At 37.6% G+C, this 14931-nt stretch overlaps 2 protein-coding genes across 2 annotated transcripts; one reads left to right on the plus strand and one right to left on the minus strand.

The window, feature by feature from the left end:
* Positions 1–1251: 1251 nt before the first annotated feature.
* LOC116266964 (40S ribosomal protein S25-2-like) lies at positions 1252–3767 on the minus strand. The gene is made up of 4 exons (XM_031648503.2): positions 3612–3767; positions 3366–3443; positions 3113–3247; positions 1252–1627 (listed from the first exon to the last, which is right to left on the minus strand). Exons 1-4 carry the CDS (start codon positions 3612–3614, stop codon positions 1514–1516), a joined length of 330 nt encoding a protein of 109 aa, XP_031504363.1. The 5' UTR covers positions 3615–3767; the 3' UTR covers positions 1252–1513.
* Positions 3768–8439: 4672 nt separating this feature from the next.
* On the plus strand, positions 8440–13294 carry LOC116267316 (vesicle-associated membrane protein 714). Its single transcript, XM_031648997.2, has 4 exons — positions 8440–8929; positions 11308–11498; positions 12146–12309; positions 12837–13294. Exons 1-4 carry the CDS (start codon positions 8713–8715, stop codon positions 12925–12927), a joined length of 663 nt encoding a protein of 220 aa, XP_031504857.1. The 5' UTR covers positions 8440–8712; the 3' UTR covers positions 12928–13294.
* The last annotated feature ends 1637 nt before the right edge of the window (positions 13295–14931 follow it).

Raw genomic sequence — 14931 nt, forward strand, 5'->3', positions numbered from 1 at the left:
AAGTTAAAAGAAATGAGTTAAACGAATTGAGCAGCTCAAGCATGTTGTATCATCGAGTCAAGCTGGAACCTATTCTATGGGGCTCAACTTGAATTGGAGTTTTTTTGAGTTGAGGTCGAGCCCGACATGAATTGTGTGTGGCCTTAGTGGTCACCTCTTTTAAATGGAACAACACCTTTTCATAAGTCAAGTTTCCAGCGAGTGCAACCTTCAAGGTTTAGCTTAAGCAATTAGGTCAATTTGAGGTTTTACCCCAACAAGCCAATTGTAAGAAGTAGGGTTCTTTTATCAGTAACGAGAGAGAGAGATGTGATTATATCAAGTTCACTAGCTAACCGTTGATTAACCATACTTCACAAAATGTTAGTGTTGCCTTCCAAGTAATACTTGAGGCATGTTGGAGTGACAGCAAAAAAATCATTTCTGATCAGATGCATATTTTCAAAAGGAGGTGAATAACTGGCACACTTATTTAAAAAAATTGTTGTTTTGTATGTCATCCAAGCACATAAATCAAGTTCTTAAAAACTCATTAAACATCCAGTTGCCACAAAATCGAGTTTTTATGAAATATGGTTCTTTGAAAGCGTCATTTTCATCCAAACACATCGCAAAAATTGAAAGGCCAATTTGTTAAACATAAAAAATTGAGAGTTGCTCAAATTATATCAAAGATTGAGTGGCATTTCATAATTATTTTTGAGGGGTTGTCTGGATGACACCCTCAAAAAGCTTAGTTTTGTGAAAACCTGATTAAAAACTCAATTTTATAAACTTGATTTGAATGTTTGCAAGACAAGCGAAAAACTTGGTTTATAGACAAAACCCAGTCTTAACTGAAAAACCTGAGGGGAGGCAGGTTTTTAAGGGACTTCATGAAAACTAGGTTTAACCAAAACCAGGTTTTGGAAAAACCCAGCTTTAATGTCATCCAAACATTCTTGAGATGGTGCTTTGGGGCAAAATCAAGTCTGGTCTCTCAAAACCTGGTTTTAAGTTGTCATCCAAACAACCCCTTATATTTTACCCATTAACTTGTCCTAGCTTAGCCTTTTCAATGATCATCTCTGTTTGATAGCAGATCCCAGCGCTACGTTCCTTTTACAACATGTGTCCCTCGTCCAAAGACATGAAGCAGAACACCAAACTAAGAACCTTCTTCAACTGAACCTTCTTCAACTTGAAGGCATGAAGCCATCTCTTGCATGAAAAGAAAAACATTAAAGGTCGGCAAATTGAATGGCGACATAGTAGTGTAACACGAGGTATCATATGTGTTTGCTGATGTGGAGGTTAATTAAACACATAGAAGAAGAAGCATAATAAACTGAACCAAATTAAGCAAGAGGATGGCCGAGAAACTCTTTGCTTAACTAACAAGAAGGCACGAAGATTGGAATGAAGAAAACAAAATTCTCAAAAGCAAAAGAGTCAGAAGCAGCAGACTGGATATGTCCCCGTTGGAGAAATAGCTCTTGATATGTCTGTATTGGAGAAACAACAGTAATTGAGTTTAGGTATTTGTTGCTCTTGTGTAGATCTGCTGGCTGGAGTGAGCAGAAATCATCCTGATGGAGCCTCTAGCCATTAGATCTTTGATTGCTCTACGAGCAAGCGAACCATTAATCTGAACATGCAAGCAAATGAAATTGCTGCGTCAAACTTGTGCATTTAATAACTGAAGGATGTAACGGAGCGTTAACATTCAATTCAATTCAGGAACGAATACAAGTTTCAAATATAATTTAAGTAATCAGTTAGTTCTTCAGCTACTGTAATGATACAATTGAAGAGGCAATAATCATCTCTTAGAATGTTCAGGAAAAGGTATTTTATATTTCATCTCTAAGAACATGTGATCATTATTATCACGTTTTGGAATGTGCTAATGTTGGACATTTCTAAGCGTTTTGCAGTCATAACTCAAAGTATGAAGATGGTAGTCACATCTTTTTCTTCTAGAGGTCCCTAGTTTTGCTGTCAATTTTAACATTTAAAGATTTTTTTTTTTGTGGACCTCCTAACGTCATAAGTATGCAGTTGATAGTCACACCTTTTTCTTCTAGAGGTCCCTAATTTTGTGGTCATTGTAAGGGCTTCTTATTTGACCCACAAACTTGACCGTGTGAATGTGCTTCACATATTTTTGTAGGAATCAGCTTGCATCATACAGGTATGAGACCTGACAAGTTTTTTTAAGCTGTCATTGTCCAGGTATAAGACCTGAGCAAAGTTTTTAAAAGATCCATATCCAAGAATTTCCAAATATGTTGAAGGTTCACAAGAATAAGGAGAAAAATCAAATTTTCGGAAGCAGCATGGTAACCAGAATCGGAAATGGATGTTTCTACAGTTTGGATGATTCGACAAAAGAAAAAAGTATAAAGGGACATGGAAATAGGATGATATTCCGGATCACGTAGAATACTCAACTGAAATAAATAAATAATGGTAAAAGATAACTGAGAAAATGATATCATGGCAAGTCAAAGTAAAATGACACGAGAATCAGGATTTTGATGTGCAAAAATATGCACTGGGATTCCTAATGGATCCTAGTTCTTGAACCCCAATAAGTGGGATTGCTACTCAAATGATTCCGGTATCTATTGTTTTACCAACGAAAAAACCTGCAGAGGGCGTTTTATAAGACGAACGTTCCGCTGTTTGAACATTTCATAGACTACATGTTTCAAGAACACATTCTTGTTCTACAAAATATGATGTTTATGTTTAAGATTTCATTGTTGGATTTAAGAACAACTTTCATTGATACACAATGTCTCTTAAACCAAAAACATGGTATTTTTGTGCCATGTCGATGTTTCTAGATACACGGTATTCCAATAACACAAACGTTCCACTTATCAAACGTCCTCGAAGGGACCATGTAAACATGTATAACTCATCCATTAATGGGAATTGACGACAAAAAACATAGTCGGAAGTATTTGTTTGCAAATTGTGTGTGCGCGTGTCCAGACACGTGCGTATGTGAGTTTCTCTAGTCCATAACTTCAAAAGCAGATCAGAAATCGAATCCCCACGAAGGAAATAATGTCAATGAAAGAAAAACAGAAAGAAAAGCAGGAGTAAGAGAGGTGGAAAATACCCTCAATCTGTCGGACAAGATCGACGGGGTGATAAGCTTGTACTTGGGGACCTCAGTGAGTAGTTTATCGTAGCTCCCCTGATCGAACAGGACCATGTTGTTCACCTTCTCCTTCTGCTTTCCTTTGCTCCATTTCTGCACAAACGCAAACCCTCAACCCCCAAACAAGGACCAGAAAAGGAATACATGAGAAGACGAAGAGGCTTGATAGCTCCTCGAGCGAACCAGACTCCAGAAACAGAAAAACTCTCACCTTCTTCTTCTGCTTGCCGCCGCCAGATTTCGCGGGCTTTGAAGAAGGCGGAGGACCAGCCTTGTCCTTCTTAGGCGCCTGCCAGAAAGAAGGGAGAACAAAAAGAGAACACGAAGGGATCAGATAGCGATTAACCACTGAAGAGGAGCCAGAAAGAAAAAAGATTAGAGATAATTTCGGGATTTTTCAGGGACGAATCAATAGATATGAAGGAAACATTCACAAAACAAACAGGAATTCACTCACCATTCTCTTTCTCTCTCTCTCTCTCTCTCTCTCTCTCTCTCTCTCTCTGTGCGGCGCTCCGGTCCCTGCGACGCTCAGGTGAGTTGAGTTGGGGGTTTAGGAAATGGGGGCGAGGACGAGAGACGCGAATAATGAGATTTCAGCCCTAGATTTGCAAAGAGACCCCTGCCGCTGGCTATTTTTCAAAAATACGGCAGCTTTATCTCCGATAATTCCTTTTATGAAAACTACCCAACTGAACGCAAACGAGGGACTCGACTCAGGCTCGAATTCAGGCCAAAAAAAAAATGCACCGGAAGATAAGTCTGGGTTAACTCGATCATTTTTTAAATATTTGTTTTATTAATTTATATATATATATATATAATATTTTATTATAATTAATTGTATTTATATATTATTTTATATTAAAAATATATATTTTTAATTTAATCGAGCCAAATTGGAGCTCAAATTTTAATAGTCGGGCCAAATTCGAACCAGAGTTCCAGGCTTGGCCCAAGCCCAGCTCTTTATCAAGTTAGGCTGGGTTGAGCTGGCCCAATGCTTAGGCTTAACTACGAAGCAATTAAAAAGTATAAATTCTACTTTAATTTTAATCTAATTTGAAAGTCCCTGGGATATAATGAGATTAAAATTTAGATTCATGCATAAAAAAAAAACTGAAGCTATTTAATTTTCAATTCAAAATGTCCAATTAGTCCAGTATAACATTTTTATAACCAATCCAAAAATTCATAAATACGGTTTAAATTCACAACTTCACTCGAGACCTAACGGAATCATTTAAATTTTGCTATCTGTGCATTTTTTATCATATGGACCCTTGGTCGGCTTATATAGAGAAGTCGTAAGAGGGAGAAACATCAAAAGGGATTGCTTTGTTGAAGGATTTTGTAGGTTCATTGTTCAGGGTTTGATGGAAGAAGAGAATTTCCTATGATTATTGTTAGCATGGAATGAGTCAATCATTCACTTTGGCATTTTATTGAAAAAAAATGTTGATATTGTTTTCATTGATAAAAATTTTGATCTTTGGCAAGTATCATGATCATCCAATAAAAAGGGTTTCAGTTTACTCAAATTAACAATTTCAACACTTATAGATTCTTAAAAATGATTGCAAACTTTGCCTACTTCTAACCCATCCTCCTAACAATCTTGCTTTTAACCCAAAAAAATTAAGAACCAAGACAACAACTAATCTCAGCTACCACCCTTATATGTCACCAAAGGTTCATCCTAATTTTTCATACGGCAGGCTCTACCCCCTCGATTTAAGACATACATGTCCGTGTGTGTGTGACTTTCAAGTACTGTCACGACTCAGCCTACTCTAACACTGGGCTCGGCTCATAGTTTGGTATATCCAAACTTGCTTCTTAATATTTTTTATTAAAACCTAAAAAAGGCTAGGAACCAAGACATCCAATCACTCAATCAGTCTCTCATATGTCCCTGAAATGTTCCTAAAGATTCATCTAAATCTTCAATAAGGAGCTAAATTTACACTATACCCTGTTAAAGGATAACTAATCACTCAATGTAGTGTAGGAGTTTAGTCTCATATCAAAGATTATAATGAATCTTTGATGATACACAAGGAAGCCGATTGAGTGATTCATTATCATCGTTCTTTTGAGTTTGGAATTGAAGTTGTTGGAGGGTAGGTTGAATCCGTCAAACCAAGAGTTCGAACTGAGTGTGAGAGTGGATTGAGTTGTGACAACTGGCCAATTGAACATTTTCATTTATAAATGTGGATGTCAAACTTATGAATGGGCATATTCCGAAAAAAGCGACTTAGACATTATATGAATTTGAACTTGAAGCTCCTCCCTCTTATGGTCATAAGACATAAGTGCCATTCAGGGAAAACAAGTGAAGACAAAAGATAATGCATTACCTTTTTTTTATATATTTTATTTGATGTGCATATCATCAACTTGGCGACACAGTTTTGGATGCATTGCAGTGAATTCTGGTGGAATTTCCATTGGAAAGGAACCCAGCATAACAAAATTCGTAGTTGGCTTTGCTCTGGGATTCCATAGAGCAGTGGAGTCATTTATGATGATAGATGGATTGAAATCAGCATTTCTTCGTGGTGCAAGGGCAGCAAAAGAGGAGTGGCAGGCCTCATTAGAGACATCTCTGGAGGGTTCCGGTTTGGCTTGGCTTGCTAGTTCGGGAACAACACAGGGTGGTGGGAGACCGAGGTTCTTCTGAAATGCATTGGTCACTTGGTGAACATTTAAGATAACTCTAGGCGCATTTATTTGCAGGCAAATGATGAAGATTGGAAGTAGCACTTATGCAACATCGCTGAACATCAAACAAAAACTGCAAATCTTTTTATGGAGAGCAACATCTTTCTTAATCGGCTTTCCATTAGCAAGGGATGGCCGCTTGCTGAAGCTACTCACCTTTTGTTTACTGTTCCGGTCAATGGTTTGTATAGGAAATGGATTTCCCATGACAACATGTGAGATCCATTTAACTAAAGTCACACTATTAGTTGAGGTTGTGTGGGGACCCTTTTTTGTTGTATATATTACCTCATTTTGTTGCAATAAAAGGTTGAGTGCCTAACCCCACAGCCATTGTCCGGAATATGTGATAAGGAACTACTAACAAAAAGTCAATAACAAATGGTCTCTTAGTTTTCAAACATATTATGCAACATCTTCAAAAAATTCAGAAACAATTTATCTCAATAAAAAATTTGAAATATATCCAAATGATAAGTTTAGCCTCTTTATTATTTTTTTTTATTTATTAAAATTTAGGTGCTATCTTTGGTAGCCAAGTCATATAAATAAGGTATGTCACTCCTTATTTGCAATTATAGAATATTGAATAAAGTTGAAAAATAATTATTTCGGTAGCTCTCAAAATTTTAAAACTATAATTCAGCCCTTCTCAAGAAAAATTTCTAGTTTTGCCCCTGGGTATGCCTCAAGTATGCGAATAAAAAACATGTATATACATGGTAGAAAATGTGGGTATGAGAGTATAACAAAGCATATATGTATGCAAAATAACACAAAAAAAAAAATCAAAATCAAAGCATCATTTAAATAAACATGTGATATAGAAAAACATTACATGTTAATGAACAATAATGGTAAAAACAAAACGAAAGCCGATTTCAAAAAAAATAAATCAAGTAAAATTAAGCATTTTCAATCCGTTTTGAATTAAAAAAAATACTCAAGTGTGTCCAAGCACCAACTCTAAGTATAAGTACAACGACATAAGTTCATAGAAGTACTCATGTGACTTAGCTCTCTACTTTGCTTGATAATTCTCATCTAGTGAGCTACAACTCCAGTGTGGTTGTGAAGTACTTTGTTACTCTGTTAAGCATTAATTCTATCACCTTCACCAGCACCCAACCTACCTCCTCTAAGGGTGCATTATACAACTACTTATACTCAAAGTAGAATATTTGAAATTCGAAAATAAGCAACATATAAAGGGATCTAAATAACGCTCTAAGGAAAGATTTGTGGGGTCTTTCCCAATCGATGCCTCAAGGGTCCATGCAGTTGATGTGATGGTGCAACATACATGATTGAAGAGAGTTGGGTTCCGTGGCTAAGGTTGCAAATGAGTCCAGGGGTAGAGCTAAGATATGGCTCGCATCGGCCCTGACCCAATCTAAAAAGAAAAAAGAAATTAAATTTTAGCAATTTTACTTGTTTTATATTAAAATTTTGAAAAAATGATATTTCGGCACTAATCAAAATTTAAAAACTTTAATTTGACCCATCACATGAATTTTTTTTTTTGTTTCATCCCTGCAAACAACTGATAAATCATGTCTTAATCATGCACAAACATGTTCTGTCTGACCTGGCTGCATGTAGGCTTGAGCTTGGCATGGGTTGGAGGAAGTTCGCTACACGCCTCGTTCCAAGTGCTTGTTATATATGGGCTGGTGTGGGGAGTTGCTTCAATGTCTTCTTATTTTCATATTACTATTAATAATAATAATAATAATAATAATAATAATAATAATTGAGCCACTATACTATATTCAACGGTTTTTAAACAATGAAAAAAAAAACCAGACACTTAGCACTTTGGAATGAGGAATGTAGTACTCAAATGTCCGGCCGAACAAGAACTCCAATAACCCCACACTCAAAGCATCAAACCCCTAAAAAAAAACTGAAACTTTCTCCCTTATCTTGCGTTTGAATGGAGGAAAATTTCCTGAACACTTTTCCCCCGTTATGATGTTTTAAGTCAACAGGAAGCGGAATATATATTAAAGTGACGTATATTTTAGAAAATGAACGTTTGATTGAAAGGTAAGGCGATACTTTTTTATACTATAAAAAGATGGCATATATTATTCTTATTCGTAATTTTACCTAGATTTTGTTACAGCTCTAAACTTAGTAACAATTTAGCGGAGAAAATTTTGTCGCAGCTCTAAGCGAATTACAACTTAACACAGAAAATTTTGTCGCAGCTCTAAGCGAATTACAACTTAACACAGAAAATTTTGTCGCAGCTCTAAGCGAATTACAACTTAACACAGAAAATTTTGTCGCAGCTCTAAGCGAATTACAACTTAACACAGAAAATTTTGTCGCAGCTCTAAACAGTTTAGCGAGAAAAGGAAGAAGGCTAGTGGGGTCCTTCTCCACTGAGCCGAATTATTTAAGCGAATGTTTGAGAACAATAGCGGATGGTGGCCGTGTGACGTGTTTGAAGCACGGGGAAACGGCAATTTCCGGTTCCGAGCCGTTTCAAATGATCTGATTCCGGTTCGAGACTGATCACTCGAGTTCAAATTACCATAAGACGAGTCTAGGGGGCATCCCTACTCTGGCAGGTGGTGGACTGTCCGGTGGTTTGCCGGCGGATGCGTTCTTGGTTTTCGAGGGGACGGATTAGGAGAAGGGAGGTAGAGAGGACAATCGCGCACCACAGTAGACGATCACAAGTCTCTCCCTGCTTTTTCTCTTTTATTTTCTTCTCTGCAGGTTCCTCGATGACATCGTCTTCCTCTTCTTCTTGTTGAGATTCCTTCCTCCGATCTCCATCCGGGAGCGGGACCCCTCTCTCTTTCTCTCCCTCGATAGACATGGCGATCCTCTACGCGGTGGTTGCCAGGGGTAACGTGGTGCTGGCGGAATTCAGCGCAGCCACCGGCAACGCCGGGGCGGTCGCCCGGAGGATCTTGGAGAAGTTGCCGGCGGAGGCCGACTCCAGGCTCTGCTTCTCCCAGGACCGATATATCTTCCATATCCTCAGATCCGATGGGCTCACCTTTGTATGCATGGCCAACGATACCTTCGGCCGTGAGTTTCCTTTTCGCGTTCGCTACCCTTTTTTTCTTTATTTGGGCTTCAAAATTCCCGTCAATCGGATCCGGACGAAATAGAACTAGCTAATACTTTTGTTTTTAGTGTTTGATGAAACTTCTCATTGCCCAATTTTGATTTTCTATGTGCTTCTTGCGACAGAATCTTATAATGAAAAAGGATTGAGCTTGAGACTATCCCCATTTCATCCTTGAGATTATATTAAGTGATAACTTTGTTGCTGACTCGGTTCTTTTGAAATTTAAGGTTTTGCTTGGTCATCGAGACCTCAACTTGTTAGAATTATTATTTAAGCTCTTCTTTTTCCGGAGGTTAGTTCCTAGGCTGGTGCATAGAGTGTAGTGCGAGTTTTTCCTTTTTGTAGATTTTGGTCTCGACGAACTAAGAAAACCTTGTGCATGATGTTATTGTAGTGTATCCCTTGGTTTTTGTGAGTGTCTTTTATGTTGCTTTAGCAGACATGTAAATTGATGACGGGTTAAAGGGACTATAACTTCCTAGTTATTACGACGCTGGCTGTTGGCTATAATGCCTTGGAGATTGAGGAGAGCTTCTCTTTGTTGTGATTGTTCTTTTATAGCAAAGTTAGTTACCTTTTCTTCTTCCTGGTAAATTGGTGAGCCTGTTCAAGTCATCCAGGTATCTATTCAGGGTGTGCGATAGTAATTTTAGTGGCTTCTCAGTCTGCCTTGTTAATTTTCTGCCATTTCAGCAATTGATACCAAGAGCGTGGCTTTGTTGATCTTGGGAAGGGGGAAGAGCGAAAATGTGTTGGACTGTCCCTTACAAGAATATGAATAGTGTACAGCTCTTTTTTGCATGTACCGAAATTGTGAAATGGATGATCCACCACTCAAAGGTTTAGGTTTGCAAGTTTTGTTTTTCCATTTCATTGTGGTGCCATGCTGAAATCGGAGGATGCTGAGAATGATCATACCGATAGTAAACAATCTAATGAGTACTCAGTGTATGATTGTTCTGCAGCTACTTTCTTGAGAGTCTTTGTCTTGATGGGCTCTTTCACAATTCCGAATTATAAGCACTATATGAAAACGAAAAAAAGGACAGAGTAAGCAACAAAGCTAACGAAGAGAAGGATAAACACAATATGCACGCTGAAGTCTTTGAATTTCTATGTTGTGCTTGTATACACTTGCTTGTAAACTATTTGATAGGAGCAGAACGTTTTTATGGTTTACATTTTGCAGTAGTTGACAGGGATAGGTAAAAGCGCAATCCTGTTTGTTAAATATATTCATCATTTTGGATTTCACGGTTTTTTTAATGATTTTTAGAGAAATGATGTGCTGCAATAGTTAGAACCATCACTGATGCAGCTGAACTGTGGATGGTACGGCTGAACAATGGATAGTATATCTGGTTGGTTATGAGTGTAAATTGTGCATGTGATCCAATTAGTTAGGCACCCTTTTTAGGTAGCTGAGTCCATTTAAGTACAATTTTGGTACTACCGGTTGATAGTACAATGAATGGGCTTTCATATCCTTTTACATTGATTCACTTCGGAGTTTTCCCTAGCTGTAATAAATATTTGGCTTACTTCTCTTAAACAAAAAGTGGACCAGTGTAATTCCTAGGCAAAAACAATGGGATTATAATCTAAAAACAGAATATAAGCCCATTTCTGGAAGATGGGGTCATCTAAGTGTTCTTATTCCCTTGGACTTTCCTTTGTGAAAGTCACAGCACATGAAACTCCAGCTCTGCTACCTAGGTTCTCGATCTGAAAAACATACTGCCAAAAGGTTGGATATTCAATCGTATGGATATGTGGAGAAGTTGGACCAAGTTAGGAAATGCATCAACAATTTATAGCTGCACATGCACACATATTTGTGGATAAATTTTTACATAGATAAGCTGAACTTGACCTAGGTGTAATCTACTGGAACTGGAAGATATCTTGTCGTAGGGAATGCATAATTTGTCAAAGAGGAGATTGGGGATGGATAAATGATTTGTGAAATGTTAATTCATAATTCTGCTGAAGTTTTTGTGTGCTCTCTTTTGTTGTGCTTCATGTGCCTTCATTCTGCTCCGTTAAGTGCCATTTTGCCTGTGTAATCTGAAAAAGAGAAACTCATATGGCATCTTCACCATTGAAAATATGCCATGATTGAGTTTACTTTTTCAGTTTGTGTTTCAGATGCCTGCATATTCAGTCTCTGGGCATTCTTCTTTCATTTTCTGTTTTGAATTTTAAGAGATATTGGAAGTTCTACTCCTGCTTGAGTAGCTTACAACTGGTACTTATGGTTTAGATGTTCTTTTTCTCCATGTGCATGTCATTATTTTGTGTTGTAATAGTTCTTGATTTTGATGGTTTGTCTCAGGACGCATCCCATTTGCATATTTGGAGGACATTCATACGAGATTTTTGAAAAATTATGGCAAAGTTGCTCATTCAGCTCCACCGTATGCGATGAATGATGAGTTCTCCAGAATCTTGCATCAACTTATGGAATTCTATTCTAGTAACCCAAGTGCAGATACTCTCAGCCGTGTGCGCAGTGAAGTTGGTGAGGTAAATATTCTCCTTAGAATTGACATATTTGTTCTATGAAGAAGATGGCAAGAATGCAACCTTTTGTCTGCTGACATTGTGCATAATCAGAAGAAAGGTTCCTACCATTTTAGTTCCAAGTAGCATGGATACAGAAAACTTCATGAAACCTCTTCTGTTATTTGAGTCCTTTTGTTTTCTGTGTTTCCTTTCTGTTCATCATTGACTTATGGCCAATGGACAAATCTATGTCTAACATTTGCATTTTTACGATGAGTTAAGCTTGGCCAGCTGCTTATTATAGTTGTCCAGTCAGCAAGTGGTTTATGTTATGCTATTAGGGAGAAGAAACACCTGAATGTGGTTATGCACCATTCTGTTGTCATTCCTCTCTCGTCATTTCATTAGAAAGAAAAGCATTATTGTTAATAAATTTAACGTCAAGCACCAATTTTGAAAGCTCAAATAAACAGTAAGATTTCTCAGTAGCTATAAAGTGGAGATGAACTTGTAAATGGCTCATGTGTAGGGATTAATCTGGAAAATACCTTTTCTATCCAGTGATGCCAACTATTTTATTTCATTTCCTATTCTGTCTCCCTGAAAAGTGGATTTTATGTCCTCGGCTCTCTGTGGAGTTGGACTGAAATCTCAATTTTTTTTTTCAGGTACATGCTATCATGGTGGAAAATATTGAGAAAGTCCTTGACAGAGGTGAGCGGATTGAACTTCTTGTTGATAAAACAGCAACCATGCAAGATAATGCATTTCATTTCAAGAAGCAGTCAAGACGTCTTCGCCAGGCTCTGTGGATGAAGAATGTAAAGCTCATGTAAGTAGTTTATTTATTCTGTTTCTGAGTGTTGTCATGAAGCTGCTTAAGAGATCCATGTGATTGAACTTGCCAACTGTCTGCACTATGTCAGATACTTGACAAGCATCACTCGTTGATTGTTCCATCCGCATCATTTGATATGGCATGGAAACTTTGTGGCAGATCTCTGAAGCTGATCTTCAGGATTAGAGGTTTGGCAGGTGCCTAATACAGATTTTACCTCCTAACATTACAGATCATTTGGTTATATCTATTGCAAATTTGCAACTGATACTTCTAGTAGGTAACTAAGCCTTTATCTTAGAGCAATTCAGGAGACTTGTATAGATCCAAATCACCAATTTATAGCCATCTCCCATGTCCATATTTACGGCTGTACATAGGCCAATTCTAAGCTTCTAGGATGACAACGAATGCTGGAGAAGCTTCAAACCAACTGCAAATATCTATTTCTCAGTGCTTTGCAGCAGGCATGTTTCTGAAAATTAGATCATCTGGTTTTGAGCACTTGTTCTCTGTTACAGGGCTTCAATGACTTGCGTGATCGTGGTGGTATTGTACATAATTATCGCTGCAATTTGTGGTGGCATCACACTGAAGTCATGCCGATCTTGAATGTATATTTATCTTGGGTCGAGTTACATGTGATATGCGTCTTTGGTGTTCATTACTTCTAAGCGGCATTGCAGTTTGGGGATTTCATCTTCAAGTTTATAAGTTGAAATGTTGGCTTCTTGCTTGCCGCGGCCATCCTGGTGTGTTTGCCTGATGGCTATGCGCATTTCCAGCATTGAAGCCCCGGTCTGCCTGCGTTTGTATCGTCAGCTTCTTGTAGATCTTGGGTTCCCTTGTATATTCAGAGTGGTAGTTAGTTGCTCCATGCAATTGTTTTTATCCAATCGCCATAAAATGCAGAGTCCGGGTTCTCTTTGTTGACTCCTTCTGTTCGTTTCAAAATTAATTGGTTGTTCTGTTTATTCAATTTTCTTTCTGGATTAGTATTAGATATGTGGAAAATGTTAAGCCGTTCAATGGTCTATATAAAGCGCGGTTATCTGTTTTGAGTCCAAGCTAGTGGTACGCGTTGTGTCTGTCAAATTTGCAATAGAAAATGTTGTTTATTCCGTATAGGTAAACTGGATCTTGCATGTCCTCCATTGTCGGTTGATGCACCTTATTAGACTGCAGTCCAAAACGGTTCTACTTTTTAAAATGTTTTAACTGGACCTAGTCTTCTTACCTTTCTCACCTGGCTTAAACGTATCAACTCCAACCTAACCGGCCACCTTTCTTTCGCCTCTTTCTCTAAACAGGCTACGTTGACCAATCCAATTCTGACTGTTGGCTAGTTTGAGACAGTATCAACTTAATTTCCTAAGGGAATCAAGTCAAAATAGATCCAGATATATATTTGAACTATCGGCCTTTGACTTCGTTTTGCTGTGCCTTTTGACTGGGGGCTTAGTCAGCTCATGGTTCGACACACACGCACTTTTATATATATATATATATATATATATATATCTATCTATCTATCTATCTATGGACCAATATTCCATATTCAAACAGGTGGCAACTGCTGATTTTTTTTTTTTTGTATTCTTAAAGTAACATAATATTTTCAAGATTTTAAATTTTTAAAAATGTATATAATTTTGCCAGTTCAGTTGAATTAGCTGTAAGTTCAATTAGATTCAATTTCCAGTTTTAGTATCACCAACGAACATCATTCTTCTAAACAGTCTTCTAAACCCAATGACGGCTCAACTCCATCACTTTCGATCTGTCTCATTGGATACTCAGCCTGAATTTGTTTTAATAATAATTTTCAAAAGGAAAAAAATATTATATAACTTGCCTTTTAAACATCAAAGCTGTAGAATGGCCAGATTATAGCCATAAACTGGTTATATTTCACGTGCAGTTTAGAAACTTAATATGTGAAATAATTCTGATTACTTATGTTCCAATAAATTGGAATTAACCAACCCAGTTGAGATGATAAAAACGTAATAAAACTAACGGTCAGACTGATAAAAGATCCCAGTTCGATTGGTAAAGAACCCAGCCAGCAATCGCAAAAAAATGAACCAGAGAGAGAAGCTTGCATCGATGCTGGAAATGCAAGATTCCTTTACTCAATTTGGAATGAAAGGAAGAAGAAGAAGAGAGAGAGAGAAGCTTGCATCGATGCTGGGAATGCAAGATTCCTTTACTCAATTTGGCATGAAAGGAAGAAGAAGAAGAAGAGAAGAGAGAGATAGAGAGAGAGCCTTGCATTGCCGATTTGAAACCCAAAAAAAACGTGAGAAAGAAAGTAGTGGAATTTTAGCCAAAAAGCGCAGGGAGACCTGAAACCCTTATCGTTGCATTTCTCATCTTAATCGGCCCTTTTAACTAAAAGAAGGCATTAGTCTTCATTGAACCTGATCTACTGGGTTAACCCACAGTCCAAGTCGAACCAAGTCATTGACTCGTTCATTTTGAAATTGCTTATGAACAAGTTAATTAGACAAATTAACTGAAAATTAGAAACCTGTTGACAGATTAGATAAATAAACATCTCACTAATGTGTACGTGTATGCGGAGAGAAAAAGAATTTGTGCGTAGCCGCATTG

Source organism: Nymphaea colorata, chromosome 13, assembly GCF_008831285.2.
Source record: "Nymphaea colorata isolate Beijing-Zhang1983 chromosome 13, ASM883128v2, whole genome shotgun sequence".
NCBI lineage: Eukaryota > Viridiplantae > Streptophyta > Magnoliopsida > Nymphaeales > Nymphaeaceae > Nymphaea > Nymphaea colorata.